The sequence below is a fragment of the Carassius carassius genome, chromosome 22 (assembly GCF_963082965.1).
Source record: "Carassius carassius chromosome 22, fCarCar2.1, whole genome shotgun sequence".
NCBI lineage: Eukaryota > Metazoa > Chordata > Actinopteri > Cypriniformes > Cyprinidae > Carassius > Carassius carassius.
In genome coordinates this window covers 10,237,553-10,257,216 of record NC_081776.1, presented here as the reverse complement: position 1 = coordinate 10,257,216, position 19,664 = coordinate 10,237,553, and the positions used below count along the sequence as shown (strand labels likewise).

Below are 19,664 nucleotides of genomic sequence, written 5' to 3'. Positions count from 1 at the left end.
ACAGCCATTTATAACAGTCTTGACAGTACAGTGTCCCAGTAACCCTTCCTGTGCCAGGGTGTTAATCCACCAGACCTGGGCTGTCTGCTCATTAGAGCTCAAAACAGAACAATCTCATATATAACACTTCAATTGGCATAAAACAGTTTCATTTTCCAAGCACAACAGATTCAAAACTCACCTGTTTAAACAGATAGTATACTAATTTTTTCACCTAATCTCATGTTAATCTTGAGTACCTATAGAGTAGTACTGCATCCTTCATATATCAAAAAAGTCTTTAGTTTTATCACATTTATAAAAGAAAAATACAGCTTTCCGATTCTTTCGGAAAAGGCCGAGCGTGTGTGCGGGGGCGCTTTTCCGAGAGAAATGCTCATATAAGGAGTTCCACCATCGTCTACATCATTAGATCCACGATTGAAAAAAAACCCAGCCTGAATACACGAAACACCATTGTAACCCCCCCCCTTTAAAATAAAATATGAAATCAAACTTGCTGTTTGAAAAAAAGTTGTCATGGTATAATTTCTCATTGTAGTTTAACTTGATGTACTAAAATTAGTAAATCTAAAAGTGAAATGAGGATAAAATGAATAAAAAATGTATAGAAAAACTATATAATAAAAATATCCCAAACATAAATAATAATTAAATTAAAACTGACTCTCTCTCTCTCTCTCTCTCTATATATATATTTACAGTATATATACATATATAGATATTTAGACAGACATAGATAGACTCAGCAAGCAATTTCCTGGGGTCTTAAGTTAACATAAAGAGGGCAGCTGGCTATTTGTTTGTTTGATTGGTGTGCCAACTTTAACATTCTCCACACTTCATTTCACACACATTTAAAAGCATTTAGGGAAACGGCGGCGAGTTGCTTATCTGATTAACTCTCTGTGTCTTTTAAGACCACCTCCTTTCCTCTCCTCTCCCAATCCTCTTTCCTATTAGAAGATAATAAAGAGCAGGAACTTCTCACACATTGAACTTGCACCTGAGTGTGTGTTCTCTGAGTGCCATTAAGTTTTAATTAGACTGTTTCTGTGTGTACAGTAGTGCATACAAAGGGCATTAAGCTAATTTATGATGCATGCAGCGAAGGACGCTGGGAGATGTATGTTGGCGCTAAGGGAGAAAAAACTTGAATCAGCACAAGTCATTTCCTCCAATTTCCAGCATGTATAATATTAAAGCCATTAAGGGCTGCTTCTGTCAGCGCAATCTCAGCAACACATTAGTTAGCAGCTGAGAGAGAGAGCAGGCAAGTTGCCCAAGACTATCCTCTCCATCAAACAGAACACACATACTTGTCACCACAGTAACAAATGCCAATGCTTTCAGTGTAAAAGAGCATATCAGGCTTTCAGGACATTCTCCACTGCATGCTTGACAGGTCCCATTTTCCAGTTAATGGGAACATTTAGCAGACAGTCTGCTCTTTCATCAGCTGCTCTCTGTTCTAAAGTGAGGTGAGGCTTTGAGATGAGGCAGTCTGACCCTGGTCTACATATCAGATAACACCTCAACAGAAGGAGTCTTGGGATAGGAGGTAGAACAGGCTCATAAATGGTTCATAGACTGTCACTGGGCTGCTGCTGCAGTAGATGTATAGCTGTACAATATTCTTCAGCTTTCAATTAAATGAACCATTATTTCAACCCAACAGCAGTTAGTCAAAAAATGTGTAAAATAATAAGATAAAATAAAATGTGAAAAAGTGAAATATTTCCTAGAATAACAGCAAAGTAAAGAACATCCCATAACTGCGAACAAGTGTGAAAATACAGAGCAATAAATCCAGATAAACACAATAAACAGATATGAAGAAAAGCTGCGTGTTAGTCACATACGATTAAGCAGAAAGACTAATGTGCTGTCAAGTGCAGCTGGCGGTTTGTTTTGTGGTTATCGAGAGCGCAGAGCAGCCACAGTGTAAACAGTCCAGGCCACATCACCCTGACCAATGAATAAATGCCATTTTTAAAGAAGCCTTTACAAATGTCCTCACAAGACAGGGGCTTTTCCAACAGCTTGGCCTCTGACCCTTGCATGTCAGTCAGCCAGTCTCTGAAGTGTGAATTCCTAACAAATCCCCCTTTCCTTACTGAATGAGAGAGCATGGTTTAGATTTTACACTGGGGGAGAGAGCGAACGTGATCGTCATTTGCCATGTCCTACTGACATTAGACACTGTCCAATGCGATAAACGACAGGACTTTTTGAGAACTTCCAGTGTTTTGTGCTGCCTGGGGATGGGTTTATCCAAGATAGGTTATAAAAAAAAAAATACTACAACTGCATGGAAAATTTAATTCTACTGCAGAACTTCTAAATTCTAAAACAGAACTGAGGTCATGTAAATTCAATCGACCATGATTTCAGCCTTTACTTATTGGCATTTCTGTACACAATAGACATCAGATGGTCTATAGCAAGAGTTTCCTTAAAGTTTACATTCAAAGGTCTGAATCTGAATTCTCATCAGCGTCAAAATAATTATTATAAAACTTGTTTTTAATAAACATGCTTATAACTTTATATAGCAATTCAACTTTATATATGCTAATTATCATATTCATTACGTCAAGTTGTACTTGCGTTTACTCTATGAACTGTTACGGTTACATTATGTACTGTATTTTTATACTTGAACTTAATGCCCAGTAAAGCAGTTTTCATGTACATCATTTCTGTTTCTGAAATAGTACAATGTAACCTAAAGCCACTTCAACTGAATTGCTAAAATCTTGAATTATAAATGCAATACACTGTTATACAGCAGTGAATTATATTACTTTATTTATATCATGCAGCACAAACATCCGTCTGTGTAACAAACTATGTGCATATTTACAGACGAATGTTAATATGCCCAAACGGTCAACAGTGATTGGTTTTTGGAAATGCTGTTTTGTTCTCATTTATTCACAAGTCTTTTGCGGTTCGGTAAGTTGAATGTGCTGCTAACTCTGCCACTCATGAAAGACCTCGCGCTCGCTGGGCGACACGGTGACATTATTCTGCTGAATTACAGTTAAAAGGTTTATCCAAAATGTCACTAGTTGCTATGCGCTTTGTCTTACAAAAAAGTCTGTAAAAACAGCAATAGTGCAACACTGTGTGTGCATGTGTATGTTTGTGTGTGTGTGTGTGTGTTAGTGTATGCCAGCAAGGTCTGAGTGATACGAGTGCACTTGAAATATGAAGTGGAGGCAGGTCCGGATCCAGACCTTGAGAAAGCCTGGTCTACTGAGTGAAATAGTAGACTTTCCTATCCAATAGGGGGATCAAGTAAGCTTTGCTGTCTGCTGTCCCATTGGTTGTTAACCATATTACATCATTGATTATTAGCATAAGTAAAAAAAAAAAAACCTTGCTGAATTTGATCTTTAATGTTTTCGAAAGAAGCTCACCAAGTCTGCATTTATTTGAGCAAAAACAATATTACTGTGAACTATTTTAAAATAACTTTTTACTATTTTAATGTATTTAAAATGCTATTTATTTTCTAGCTACCATTTTGCCAATCTTCAGTGTTTCAAATCATTATAATATGCTGATTTGCCATTTAAGAAACATTTCTTGTTCTTCTTTAACCTTTATTTAAACAGGAAGTCGCACTGAGGTTGAAACCTCTTTTACAAGTGAGACTTAGAAGACCTAGAGACCTAGACCTTGGTATAATCAATATTGAATTTCCCCCCTAAGTCAAATCCATGAATGAACAGACAATTCAAAAGAAATGCTGTTCTTTTGAATTGTCTGTTCATTCACGGATTATTAATGTAACTTATGTTAAATTTAATGTGTACTTCATGAATAAAAGTTTGTTTGTTTAAATAAAGAGAAAACTCCAAATTTTATATGTACACAATTTTTAATTTATATGTATTTCACATATGCATCTACTGATTCAAAATATGGATCATACAGATGAAGTATGAAGAGGTTCTAGTTTGTCCTTATGATCGATTCCATCCATTTCGCACATTTAATTAATATACAGAAACACTGGAGTTAAAAACATGCACATAAATTTGCTCACAACTAGCAGCCTCTTGCCAGGTCTGGGTGACGTTGATTAGACATTACTGAGGCCCCTGCAGGACTCTGGGACATGGCCTGGCTCAGTCTAAGACTGTGAGCAGATGGTGTCTGTATGTGTATGAGTGTGAGCATGTAGCAAGAGTAAAAGCACTCTGGTTTTGCTTGGGAACTGGACCAACACCACGCACGCAAGGTCATTTCAATAATAAACTACAAGTAAAGTTGTTTACTCCTGATTTAAACAACAAAACCTCCGGCATTAAACCTGCACACTCAAATGACATTATTTGTACTTACTTAAATGAATAAATGTGCTAACTACTCAATTCCAAGTTTCACATTCAAGTGCTTTCTACCCTGATGCCATTTTTCTCATCACTAGATGGCACTGTGACCAAAGCCTGCCATAAGAGAGGAGCGCTGCTGGGTTTGGCTACTGCACTGCTCAGCTTTAACTCAAATCGATGGTTATTACTGTGTCCTTGGCCCCGTCGCCCACAGCAAGCATTCAGGTGGGAGAGTGGCCAACAATTCCCCTTCTTCCTCATGGGCCTTTCTCCATCTCCCAGCATCCACATATATGCTTCCATCTCTCTCAATGAATCCCTCAACCCACAGACGTTTACACACATTCAAAGCTGAATGTAAATGACAGAGGGGTACAGCTGCAAGAGTCTAGTAGTGCTATTGTGCTTCTTTATTATCTTGTTTTCCAAGCGGTTTATGATGATAATGCCAATGTATTCATAAAGGGTTTACAGAGAGATGCTCTCTCTGCTATGTGTGTGCAGGAGGGGTCAATCAGAGGAGCCTTGATAGAGTAAACGATGTACTAGAATTCCAGTCACCTCCTGTACCACCCATACATCGCACAACATCATATATGAAAAAAGAGAGAGAGAGAGAGAGTGTGGTCAATAAGCCAGTGCTGTAATAATCATGCGAGAAATCCACCAGGTAATAATTTACATCGTTTGTACAGCAATAGGCACATTATTTTAACTGCCCTGATAGTGATCTTCACATAAAAATGTAGAAACATGATAGTTAGTTAGTTAGTTAGTTAGTTAGTTATTTACTTAGTTAGTTATAGGCAGTTAGTTATAGGCTGGTTAGAGGGGCGTAACATTTCCATCACATGCTTTAGGTATTCAACCAATCACAACGCACTAGATAGCTGGCCAATCAGAGCACACCTCACTTTTCAGAACAGCAAGCTTTGTAAAAATCGATGCGTTTTTAGAAGGCGGAGCATAGAGGAGAAACAATTATGTACAGTATGTGGAAAATAATGCATTTTCTGAACCTTAAACCACATAAACACATTTCATTACATCAAATACACAAAATAATGTTATTTTTAGCAACATCAAATGACCCCTTTAAAAATAACAATTCTAATTCATTACGCCTTATACTAAGTATAAATATAAACTAGAAAAATACACTGTGAATGTTTTACACTTCATAACCTACTCACATTAAACATGAAAACGCCACTAGACAACACGATCGATAAAACTAAATAGTAAATAATTTAATAAATAAAATAAATAAATAGAGAAATTTAGTTCTGCTACGTAAATGATATTTGTTAATATACTAACTTTGGCAGCACAAACATATTAAATATAAATATAAAAAAATTATAACTATAGTGAAACAAACTAAAACTGAAAATAAACAAACATAGCCAATATATTTTTGTAACTGATTTTTTAGAAGTTATGGCCATTTGATGACTAACTTTTTAAGACTAGTAAAACTAAATGACAACTAACTAGTTGATTAGCATGGTTGACTACTTTATCTAGATTGTTTTTGTGTATCTGAAACCAACGAATCCTTCTGAACCCAAAACAAGCCTAAGTATACAAGTTTTTCTTAACACCGATTGGTTGAGGAGTTGTTTAGGCTAGCTGATTTTGAAATGATGTAGTACTGCACATCCCTCCTGAGAATATTTGTGTATTCTACCTGGCGAAGTCCAGATCAGCCTCACGTGACATGGTGATGTTGGTCAGGTTCTGCTGGAGCACAAAGATATTTCTGCACATCTTCTTGATGCCGGACTCACTGATGCGCTTGAAGTACTGAGCTCCGTTTATCAGAATACAAGAGATCAGGTGACCCAGACCTGTACCGAGAAAAGGAAGCTAGTCAGAAAATAAATACTGCTTCAGGCATCAGCTTCCTGTTGAGGCAAGAGGTCACTCACCCTCAAAGATATACTGAAACTTGTGCTGCTGCAGGGCGGCTCCCATCACTTCCTCTATGGCACTGATGTCCTTATTCAGCTTCACCACCAGGGGGTCGTAGTCCATGCTGGCTGCATTAGCCACAATGGCGTAGTTGCCTTGTTTTGCCAGAGGAATCAGATAATGGAAACAGTGGACCCTGATGGGGCAGAGACGACAGGCATGGAATGACAATTACGAGATGAGACGGATAAGAACTTTCCCGAAGCTTGAGATATGACATGTTTTAACTCGCACAGGATTTCCCCTCAAAATGAATAATTTGCACATGAAAAAGTCTTTTCATCAGACATTCCTGGAAAACTGCAGTTAAGATGCCTTTGATCATGTGAACTAATTATTTTCACATTTGGTATATTTTATCCATATTTTTTATTTTAAAAGGGACTTTGTATTAATATTCCTCTATGACATAAAGGCCTACAGTATGCAGGTCAAAAATAATAAAGAAAGAAACAGAAGTAAATAGATTTATGATTTAAATATATATAAAGTTTTAACTCAAAATAAATCACACATAACACATACTATACTAATATATAGTTAATTTATAGTATATAATATTTATATACACATATATATATATATACACACACACACATAACACATGCTGTACATACTATTATAACAGATAAAAACATTTTATTATGTATCAATAAAAAACTAAATAAAATAAATCAGTTAAGAACATCTACCAATGTCCTCAAAATTCTGTTGGAAATTTTTTTCATCAGATTATTTCCACATAATCACATAATAATTATTATTAAATGAAAGAAATAATGAAAACCAGTTTGAATGTGTGAGTTATTGTTATCATATGCGATTAGTGGTAATGGCACTCTAGACTGTCATTGGTCCTCAGAGAAATGCCAGATGCTGGTAGTGAATATCTTTACTCTATAAAGGCTGAATGAACTGGGATGATGGAATGTCCTGTGGGCAAGTGCATGTGTGTTTGTGGGTACAATCTGTGAAGTGTTCATGGACTAATAAACCTGCGTATAGGTGCACAGAGTAAGAGCCTTCTTGAGACAGAAAGACAGCGAAGGTGAGATGGACAGGTTTCCATAATGGCCTCCAACAGCCCTGCAATAAACCTCCCCTTTCTCATTCGGCCTTAGAAAAGCTTTAAGTGAAGCCATCCGCTACCAAATCATAATGCCTGCATTCTCGTCTTCTTACCTTCTCTTATAGCTTAATTTACCCCAAGCACTGTCAAGGGAAATTTGATGGAAAAAGTCAATAACGCGTAGCATCGGAGACACGAGTTATTGTTTCCAAATCATAAACAGGTCACATAAGCTAAATGATATCTGAGAATAATCATGCAAGCGTGAGGAAGGGCCTGTGGAGGAGGGTACGCAGAGTAAATGACCAATTGGTGCTCTTTTGGGTTTGTCAGAGTTTGTCAGAATTAGTGGGTTTTTGTTTGTCCACCCGCCTCTTGAGGATTGACCACAAGTTCTCAATGGGATTAAGATCTGGGGAGTTTCCAGGCCATGGACCTAAAATTTCAACATTCTGGTCCCCGAGCCACTTAGTTATCACTTTTGCCTTATGGCACGGTGCTCCATCGTGCTGGAAAATGCATTGTTCTTCACCAAACTGTTGTTGGATTGTTGGAAGAAGTTGCTGTTGGAGGGTGTTTTGGTACCATTCTTTATTCATGGCTGTGTTTTTGGGCAGAATTGTGAGCAAGCCCACTCCCTTGGATGAGAAGCAACCCCACACATGAATGTGGGGTTCTCACCTGAGTTAACAAGATGATTACTGAAATGATCTCAGGAGGTCCTTTAATGACAGCAATGAAATGCAGTGGAAAGGTTTTTTTGGGATTAAGTTAATTTTCATGGCAAAGAAGGACTATGCGATTCATCTGATCACTCTTCATAACGCTCTGGAGTATATGCAAATTGCTATTATAAAAACTTAAGCAGCAACTTTTCCAATTTCCAATATTTATGTAGTTCTCAAAACTTTTGGCCACGACTGTACAGTACAGACCAAAAGTTTGGACACACCTTCTCATTCAAAGAGTTTTCTTTATTTTCATGACTATGAAAATTGTAGAGTCACACTGAAGGCATCAAGGGCTATTTGACCAAGAAGGAGAGTGATGGGGAGCTGTGCCAGATGACCTGGTCTCCACAGTCACCGGACCTGAACCCAATCGAGATGGTTTAGGGGTGAGCTGGACCGCAGACAGAAGGCAAAAGGGCCAACAAGTGCTAAGCATCTCTCGGGGAACTCCTTCATGACTGTTGGAAGACCATTTCAGGTGACTACCTCTTGAAGCTCATCAAGAGAATGCCAAGAGAGTGCAAAGCAGTAATCAAAGCAAAAGGTGGCTGCTTTGAAGAACCTAGAATATGACATATTTTCAGTTGTTTCACACTTTTTTGTTATGTATATAATTCCATATATAATTCCACATGTGTTAATTCATAGTTTTGAAGCCTTCAGTGTGAATCTACAATTTTCATATTCATGAAAATAAAAAAAACTCTTTGAATGAGAAGGTGTGTCCAAACTTTTGGTCTGTACTATATATATATATCAGTCTTGGCAATCTGCAGCATTTAAGTTGTTGTTTGTCTGAAGATATCTTAAGACTTGTGTATGGAGTCCTTTCTTTAGATTGAGATGAAGTGGTCAGACCTACCTGACCTCAAGATGCAGCACCAGAAGGCAGCGGTCAGCAATGTCCTGGAAGGATCTGGAGAGGTCAGTCAATGTCTGGAGGATCTGCTCTCGACTGCGGACGTTCTCGCTGATCACCTGAGCATCTGAGCCTGGGGATACACCTAGACAAAAGAAAATAAAAGAGTCTGAGCCATACAAACAACAAAAAAAATGTAATGATGTAAAAATGTAAAAATGTTGAATTTACATTTCACCAATAATTACAAATAAATGGCAAGTACGGTATGTAGAAAGACTAAAATAGTATTTTCTCATTAAAGGCACTACAATAATCTTTATTAACAACTTCATTTTTTTTACAGTGTAGTCAATGAGATGCCAGTACACATATGGTCACAGGATGACTATCAAATGGAAAAGTGTGTGCGAGTGAGTAGGACACTAGGCGATCAATGAGGCACAAGAGATAGGGATGGACACTGACTTCCTGTAACTCTCTGCGGCATGTCTCTGCACTTCTGAAGGTCACATTCACACACACACATATCTCACGGTATGTAGAGAAGTAGTATGTGTGTGTGGACATGTTTGCTGTGCTGATGGATGGTTTGCTCATGTGGTCCTGGGTTCCTTGTGTTTGTTCAGGAAAATGGCGACTGCCATTGAGCAATTATATATATATATATATATATATATATATATATATATATATATATATATATATATATATATATATATATATATATATATATACATACACACAGTCAGACCACAATCAAAAGACATGAAAAGAGTGGCAACACACACGCATGTGTGAGTTCCATTGGTAGTTAATTACTGTCTGTCTATAACTCTTATTAGAAAAAAGGTTTATGGGAGATAAGAGTGTGTTTGGCATGGAATGATTAAAAACGCTTGAAGACAAGAAGTGCAAACACAGCAGTGATGACAAGGTGGTAGATTAGAGACACTGGGTCACCAAGGACTGATATGTAATTCTAGAGAACGTAGAAAACTCCCCTGACGTGACGTCCCACAGATAACAGAACTGTCAAGCCTTTGTAACAAGCAAACAGTCCATTATGGTTCTATTTGGCAGGGTAATTCAGACGGAGTACCAAATCCAGAAATTACATTTAAGGAGTTTTGTTTACCTTAAAGTACAATTTCACCATCATTTACTAATATTCATATAACCTTATGACCTTATTAAGTCTATTGAACAAAAAATTTGATCTTTTGAATAATATTTATACTGCTCTTTTCCATACAATGAAGGCAGATGGAGATACTGTGTGTGAAGATGAGCTGAGTCGGGTTTGAGGATAATAATACCAAATGGCATTGCCTCTTGTGTTTCTCATAATCAAGGTTGAATATGTTGAATAGGCATATATTCAAGAATAAGGTTCAACAGAATTGGCAGAGGTGATGAAGCTTATGAGTAGGGCTGCTCGATTATGGCAAAAATCATAATCGCAATTTTTTAAACACGATTAAGATTGGCCACATGACCAAAAGGTTGTTATAACATCTACATTTTAGATACCTGCAAAATTTCACAATTTGCAATACCACAGAAAAAATACTAGGGTAACTCATGATTAAAAATGATTGAAAAATAATCAAACTGACATAACCCTAATACGAAAAAAAGAAAAAAAATATCAAAGGACAAATACAACAGAGAAAATATATAAGTTAAACAAACAGTGCTTTAAGTTTCTTATGCAAGTCTAAAGAATTTAGGTAATTACAGAAATTGAATAAATCAAATGTGAAATAAAACAGCATAGTCTTTACATTAAGAATTAAACTTGATTTGTTTCTTATTAAAAGGAGTCCTAAAGTCGAGAGCAGTAAGTGATTTTCTCTTTGTCTTTTGTTGTTTGATTAATATAAAGCATACAGTCTACAGCAGGAATATTAGTCACTTTAAGAGCTGCACGGATCCAATTTTCTGTTACACACGTGTTTTCATTCTCAACTGTTTACGTTCAATTAAGACATAAAAGACAAGGGTTTACATGCAACTGGCATGCACCTAAAGCTAAAAGTTCACTTGTCCGTGTTCTGTTCCATGTAGGAGTGCATGCACAGAAAGCTGAGGAACAGCACAAGTCCTCTTTCGCTCTTTTAAAAACACAAATAAATATAATGATCATTAACAAATCAAGCACGTCCCATTTTGCGAAAGTCCCATTTTGTGAAGTTTGGGGTTTTATGGAAGCGGAATGGGGCAGAACAATAATTTTTTCTTGATGATTGTATTTTCATAATCTTTGGAGGGCGAAATCAAAACTTTCTTTTGATTATTTGCACAGCTCTAGTTACGAGTGAAAATGACTTAAACTTCTGTTCCTTACAAAAAAAAAAGCAACTGGCTTAAAAAGACTTGAAATATAGCATGCAGGTCAAATAACCTAATATCACTGCACTAATATATTCTTAAGTATTTCCATATATATATATATATATATATATATATATATATATATAGCCAAATAATATCAGATAATAATTAGTCGAAACAGGATAACACTGAAAAAATATTTATTTGTATTAAATATAGTAAGTAATATACTGAATTTTAAAATTTAAATAACATTCTACTTTCTAAAATATATATTACATTAAATATTATGTATCATTTATTTAAGTACTATTAAGATTGACTTTAATTCATAATATCATTTTAATAATATTTATAATTTTTAATAATATTCTAAATGATTTTTAAACAAAGCTAATTCAAACTACTTCACAGCTGTCACTTTTGCACAGCCAGCCAAAGTAAAAATGTTCTACCAGTTGGGTGCAACCGAAAAATGCTGTTTATTTAAGCCAGTTCATCGTTTTAGTGAAATCTGGAACTTATCCTTTCATAAACAGATTGAATGTACTGCAAATCCAAAGGGAGCCAATGCGGCACGCCAGTTAACCTGCATGTTTGGATAATGCAGTTAGTGTGAACTCCATCCATGTGCAGAGGCTGGTTGTCAAGTTGTGTGTATGTTACCACATGTGTGCTGGTCCTGCCGTGATGGCATGATCAAGGACGCGCCCCATGAGGCCGTTCATTTAGTTGCAAACAGACTTACTGAACGTCGTCTTCTGCCTTCCTTTAACTTACAGGCTTTTAAATTTCTTTTATCAGAGGCTGTGTGCTTGCGTAGATGTGTGCCCGTATGTTGGGCTCGTCCAATTATTTTCAAATCCTATCTCGCCTAAGCGCCTGTTCAATGCCATCTGTAAGAGGGTGGCACTCATAAAGACACAGAGAGAACAAGAGAGTGGAGATCAATCATTTGCTGATACCCTTCTTCACGGCTACGTCCCACTGGCTGTCAGGGTGAAATTTAAGCTCAGCAGCTCTGCCCAAAAACTGCTGTTGAAAAACTGCATCATTTTGCTGCACACCTCCCACCGGCTGTTAAACACAGCGCTCTAATAAACAAGATATCTGACCTCTGCGGCAGAGGAGGGAGACAGAGAGATAGAAAAAGAGACAGAAGCTTCATGAATGATGCATGTGATTGGCTGAGAGCGTTAATTATTTGGCTGCAGTAACAGTGGTGACATCTGCATGGGGAGAGACAAGCTCTGTCTGCTGGCGACCTTTGACCTCACTGTGTCAGCGCTACAACTTGTCAGCTAAGCCTTCAGGACAGGACTTAAGAGGAGGAACAAAGAATGGAAAAAGGAGTGGGTGTCTTCAGTTAAACCTATTCCAGAAATTAACGTGTGTCTGTGTGTATCCACACACATTATGCTAATAAATGGAAAGCAGACCTTTACTGTTGGCGATAAAGGTACTTTAAAAAAAACTCCAAAACGAAGAGATCACTTGACCCAAGACTCGCTCTTTCTTTGGCACTAAAGGCTATAAAGGCTCGAAGCTCCGCGTCTGTTTCTGTGATATGAGAGCTATGGGAAGATGGATTTTGAAGCATGTGAAAGGAAGAGGGTTGTTTCGACAACAATTTTCAAGAGTTGTTGTGTTTTGTCTGTCTAGCCTATGTGGGTATAAGGTGGTAAAAGGATTTGTTCTAAGGCAGAAGGGCAATGGTCAGAGAACAACTCTTGAGATAAAACTCCACCTGTGGCTAAAACACCTTTAAGGAAACTTAAGTTCACTCAGCTGCCATATTTTCTAGTTATGCGAGTATAGCTCCTATTTACTTGAAGAAAGAATAGTGAGCAGTGATGTTTTTCCCATTTAGTTCTCTACAAATAGTCTGTCCCTTTCTCCTTATACCATCCCTGCTGGGTCTTCCTGCTCCTCCTGATACTATTGACCGTTTTGACCCATGATTTTGCTTCATTTAATTTTAAAGCCAGAACGAGAGAAGTGAAGTTAGTTAGAGTTGAAATCTGACTGTTGCCAGCCGCATAATTTTGTGTGGATTTTGGGATGTAAAAAATACATTTTTATTTAGTAAAAGTTAAATTTCTATTCAGCAAAGTACATTTATTCAGTAAGTATTATGAATAAATGTACTTTGATCGAAATCATGTGCACAAATAATTTGTTCAGAAAAGCAAATAACATCTCAAATTCATTCTGAAATGTTGGAGCAAAAGCTTGTTATCAGAATGATTGGCCATTATTACCTTCAAGAAAAAAAAGTCTGACACATTGTCACTCCTGACATAAGCCACCAATCACTAGCACCAATCTGCTTGCTCTAAACAGCGAGTAATGCATTCTCTTCAGTAAAGAGCCATAGTGGCTTTTGCTTTTACTTTTTTTTTTTAAGATGTCTTGAGAAAACGAGGAAAGAGATAAATTTGAGGAGGATTGCGTGTTACGAAAAGATCCCAGATGGGCAATGAGAGACAAACCCTCAATGTCTTCATGTCCAATCAAAGCCCATCGATTTCTACGCAAACAGCAGATCCAAGACTGAAGAACATATCCTAGTGCCAAATCAAATTTAGATTACATTAAGATTCAACACCATGATGCTAAAGAGAAGGATTAACACATGCATTTTATCGCAGGGGTCCGAGTGTTTGTTTTAGCAGAGACTGAAGGGATGGAGATCGAGCAATATAAAGGATTAAACCCATTGAGACAGGTACGGTCTGAAAAACTTCCAGACGTTTTTGTGGAATACTTCTAGCGCACAAAAAGGCCACATCAGGGTGGTCACAGTGCATGAAGGATGTCTCTTCCTGACAGTGGGCCTGCGTTTTTAAAAAGACAAGGGCAACAGAGCTCTTTCTCTTTCACTGTCTAGGAACTCTCTTCACTCGATCCACTTCAAAGCTCAGTCTCTGGTGGTGAGACAGAGACGCTGTTTAATCTCCCCCACATTACACTGGCAAACGTGTATTAGTCTGCAAGACAAGACAGGAGAAAATGACTTGTTCATACCTGACTGGCTCCATAATATAAAATCCAATTTGGGGGGGGTATAGAGATAAGGGTTTCCGTTGGCGACGGTCCCATCAGCTCAGCAAACACTAAATAATGAACAATGCTGAAGCTGTCCCACCATGATAAAACACTCCATTACGGCTTCTGCACAGAACTAATGGTAATTACAGCACGCCCTCCACCATGCTCTTATTGAATTTTTATCTGCTCCGGACGCGAGTCACTCTGAAGCAGTCTTTACCCAAAAAACTGAAATAACAATAGTTTTAAAATAGCTTATTTACAGATTTAAGTGAAAGAAGTGGAGGAAATTCTGAAGGTATTGTGTGAAGTTTCACCAAAGTGGCCGCGGTGACGTCAGAAATCCAGCACTAAGGTTTCATTGAAGTTTAGAAACTGAACATTCTTAATTTAACTCAAGTCAGTGTAACAATTTATGTAAAAACATAATTCTTCTTTTGAACTAATAAACTATATTCTATCAGTTATGATGAACTGGCAAAATACAGATGGGCACACAATGAGGTCCAAAAGTTGGGAAACATTGGGATTAAGAAAACAAAACAACAACAAAAAAACCCTGTTGTGACTTAAAATTAATGAGAAATATTGTTTCAATTTCAATTTTTATATTAAAATAAATATTTTAAAATCTTATTTAATATAATTATTTAAATGGATTAAAATGTAATGAATTCAATATAAATGAATTAATGAAAAAAATGAAATGCAAAAATTTAATTAAAAAAAAATTAAACATAATTTTTTAAATATTTACAAATAAAAAAAACGAATAAAATTGTAACTGGAAACACAGAGTTAGCTCAAGGATTAAGGAAAACCCTTACTACTTAAAAAAATTAAATAAAAAATACATTATTAGAATTATTATTACTATTAAAAAGTGCACATACCAAATACCAGATACTCAAAATCAAATTAATTTTCCAGTTCAACCTATCACTTAACAAAAAGTTTTATGATAATATAATTTGTAAAGAAAAACAAAATGAGCAAACTTTTTGACTCACAATACATTGTGACATGCAGTTTTACACCTGAACAAACTTCTAGCCAAACATATAAACACACACACACACTCACTGGAGCTAAGGGGTAGGTTGCTGAAGAAGCCCCTGAGGCGGGTGGCGAGCCACTCCATGCTCTCCTGCAGGTTAGCCAGTGCCTTCAGATCACTGACGTCCCTCAGAATCTCATTCTGAGGAATCAGCTTATCACCCAGATTCCCCGTCAACACCTCAGACTCCTTGGCAAATGCTGCCCTGTGAGAGACAGGTGGAGAAACAAATTGATTTATTATTTGATATTTACTGATATTATTATTTATTTTATGTTTTTATTGTTGTTGCTTTATGATCCTCTTACATACCCCCCCCCCCCCCCCCTTGAAATGTATATCCCAATATCCCATAATGTATTCCCAATTATTAGTAATTTATTTTTTGTGTTTCTAAACTTAAGGATGTCCCCTTTAAGTGGCAAATACACTGCACATTTTGCTTTTTTATCATTATTATTTAAGTGATCCTCATTCGCAATTACAACCCGAATTCCGGAAAAGTTGGGACGTTTTTTAAATTTTAATAAAATGAAAACTCAAAGACTTTCAAATCACATGAGCCAATATTTTATTCACAATAGAACATAGATAACATAGCAAATGTTTAAACTGAGAAAGTTTACAATTTTATGCACAAAATGAGCTCATTTAAATTTTGATTTCTGCTACAGGTCTCAAAATAGTTGGGACGGGGCATGTTTACCATGGTGTAGCATCTCCTTTTCTTTTCAAAACAGTTTGAAGACGTCTGGGCATTGAGGCTATGAGTTGCTGGAGTTTTGCTGTTGGAATTTGGTCCCATTCTTGCCTTATATAGATTTCCAGCTGCTGAAGAGTTCGTGGTCGTCTTTGACGTATTTTTCGTTTAATGATGCGCCAAATGTTCTCTATAGGTGAAAGATCTAGACTGCAGGCAGGCCAGGTTAGCACCCAGACTCTTCTACGACGAAGCCATGCTGTTGTTATAGCTGCAGTATGTGGTTTTGCATTGTCCTGCTGAAATAAACAAGGCCTTCCCTGAAATAGACGTTGTTTGGAGGGAAGCATATGTTGCTCTAAAACCTTTATATACCTTTCAGCATTCACAGAGCCTTCCAAAACATGCAAGCTGCCCACACCGTATGCACTTATGCACCCCCATACCATCAGAGATGCTGGCTTTTGAACTGAACGCTGATAACATGCTGGAAGGTCTCCCTCCTCTTTAGCCCGGAGGACACGGCGTCCGTGATTTCCAACAAGAATGTCAAATTTGGACTCGTCTGACCATAAAACACTATTCCACTTTGAAATAGTCCATTTTAAATGAGCCTTGGCCCACAGGACACGACGGCGCTTCTGGACCATGTTCACATATGGCTTCCTTTTTGCATGATAGAGCTTTAGTTGGCATCTGCTGATGGCACGGCAGATTGTGTTTACCGACAGTGGTTTCTGAAAGTATTCCTGGGCCCATTTAGTAATGTCATTGACACAATCATGCCGATGAGTGATGCAGTGTCGTCTGAGAGCCCGAAGACCACGGGCATCCAATAAAGGTCTCCGGCCTTGTCCCTTACGCACAGAGATTTCTCCAGTTTCTCTGAATCTTTTGATGATGTTATGCACTGTAGATGATGAGATTTGCAAAGCCTTTGCAATTTGACGTTGAGGAACATTGTTTTTAAAGTTTTCCACAATTTTTTTACGCAGTCTTTCACAGATTGGAGAGCCTCTGCCCATCTTTACTTCTGAGAGACTCTGCTTCTCTAAGACAAAGCTTTTATAGCTAATCATGTTACAGACCTGATATCAATTAACTTAATTAATCACTAGATGTTCTCCCAGCTGAATCTTTTCAAAACTGCTTGCTTTTTTAGCCATTTGTTGCCCCCGTGCCAACTTTTTTGAGACCTGTAGCAGGCATTAAGTTTTAAATGAGCTAATTAAGTGGATAAAAGTGTAAAATTTCTCAGTTTAAACATTTGCTACGTTATCTATGTTCTATTGTGAATAAAATATTGGCTCATGTGATTTGAAATTCCTTTAGTTTTCATTTTATTAAAATTAAAAAAACGTCCCAACTTTTCCGGAATTCGGGTTGTATTTAGAGATGTGAAAGAGATGTAGAACATCCAAGCTGGAGGGTGTAATAACAATATCTCTGTGTTTTATTGGTGCAGCCTCAGCACTGGACATGATACCCAGCTTTCCTTTACTCTTCTTCTCATAACCATAGCAGCAGCTGATGCTAAGCTTCACAGGCAAATTCAGATGAATGATGCTCATGCAAATCTATAAAGTCAGTATTTTCTTTGACCTCCTCCTCTACAGGTCTGTGATGAATCTGGGAGAAGGAAATCCACAAGGCTCATTTCTGAGCTCTGTGAAATTTCTTAAGATAAAATGAATCATCTATTTGATGGAAGACTTTTTAACAAGCTTTTATCACTCTGTATAGGATTGCCATACATGTGGCGTAATCCCTCTTTAGTTGATGAAACTGTCAGGGTCATTTATATGATAAAAGCCTCCCGCTCGCTGACTGTGCTTAGCTTCAACAGGTCAGCTAGATTGGATTCTTCGGTCCCACATAAACAGTTCATTTATTTATTGAACAATTGCAGGCCATGGCACATCCAAACCGACTGGAGAACATTTTGACGCCAATTTTGATAAAAAGAAGGGCCTCTCTCCCTCTCGTCCAATCACAATTTTCCTCATACTTGTGTCTTCTTTAATTCAAGTGTGCACTTGAGAGGAAAAGGGAGAAAGGGAGGGAGATAGAGCGAGCAAGTGAATTGAAAACAGAATTGCGTGTGTGTTTGGGACGCTGGAATGTTCCAGCAGATAGTGTGGCTGCCTGAGTTGAATTTGTTCTTGTTCAGAGATGACTGCTGAGGCTATAAGGGCCAGATTTCATCCTCTCTAACACAGCACACAAGCAGAATACCAAATTGCTTTGTCAGTGTCTAAAAATAACCTTCATTTTCGACGAAGGCAGAAAACCCAAATGCAATTTCTGGCGTTGAAAACGGATTGAGTACATACAGTAAATGTGTTTATCGATTTCTTTACAGGATGTAGAGACCTGTGGATCTGTGTTACACAGCACATATCCCCCAGTGTCCCCAGTGATAGGAGTTGTGCGAGTGTGTTTGTACATACTTTGTGCTCTGTGATGAATCTGTGTGGTGATCTCATATTGGGGACAGTGTGTATTTGTATGTGTGTATGTATGTATGTGTATATTAGCATGTGCTCTCACCGTGTGAAATCCTCTTCTTCTTCTCTCTTCTGTCGGAGCTGTCTGGGTTGGGTCATGCTGGCCCAGTTGGGCAGAGACTGCAGCAGGCGGCTGATGTCTTCATCTTTAGCCCAGGACGCACTGATGGTTAGCTTCTCCTCGCACTGTACAACACCCCTACACACACACACACACACAAGTCTCAAAACCACTTCAGGATTAAAAGAAACTGATTACATTTTGAGAAAATAGAAATCTGATAAAAAAAATTGCATATCTAAAATGAAAATAGAATATAGTATAATATATTAACTCAGCTCCACAGAATAATGTGACCCGAAAACATGTGCTAAACACTGCCCCGACATGTTATATCATCTTTCCCAGATCGTAAGTTAATGTACACTGCAATAGTTAAAACTACTATTGAATATATTTCCCACATTTAAATGTTCATTATCTAATGATTTACTAAGTACTATATAATGATGTTGTTAATGCCTTGAAAAAGGAAGTTATCATAAAGTGTGATGAAACGCTGCGTAAAAAGCTGAAATAAGAACAAAGTCTATGATTGGCTCAGGGATTGGACAAGCTCCATTTCACTTCACGTCTGAGAAAGTGGCAAAATATGATAAGTTCAGCTAAATGTCTTCAGTATTGCATAAGCGGGTGTGCACTGGATGACAGCTGAACAAGACGAGAGCACGGTTGAATGAACTGTTATTGTCTGCAGTGTGTAGATTTATTGAACAGATCATGTAGAACGTAATGCAGTGCGTGTCACTCATCTTATGGATGAGAAAGAGGGAGAGAACAAAAGAAAGACAGTGAAGGAGACAAAAAAAGTGACGGATTGGTAGCATGTGATTATTGTACAAGGAAACGGCTGCCTCTTCACTTTCTACCCATGATTGAGCTCAGTTCAGACCCCTGCTGACTTACACATATGTGAGCGGACACAGACAGACACACGCACACACACATTTCACTTAAACACACGAGCAGACC

The 19,664-nt window shown here is 37.5% G+C and overlaps 1 protein-coding gene across 1 annotated transcript in view; it reads right to left on the bottom strand.

Moving 5' to 3' along the window:
- Window positions 1-19,664, bottom strand: part of LOC132098907 (exocyst complex component 4-like) — a 119,666-nt gene that overhangs the window by 3,017 nt on the left and 96,985 nt on the right. The window contains exons 13-17 of the mRNA XM_059505181.1: window positions 18,675-18,830; window positions 15,451-15,629; window positions 8,983-9,124; window positions 6,278-6,456; window positions 6,037-6,196 (exon numbers count right to left, since the gene is read on the bottom strand). Of these exons, the coding sequence (XP_059361164.1) occupies window positions 6,037-6,196; window positions 6,278-6,456; window positions 8,983-9,124; window positions 15,451-15,629; window positions 18,675-18,830 (816 nt within the window). The remainder of the gene's footprint in view (window positions 1-6,036; window positions 6,197-6,277; window positions 6,457-8,982; window positions 9,125-15,450; window positions 15,630-18,674; window positions 18,831-19,664) is intronic.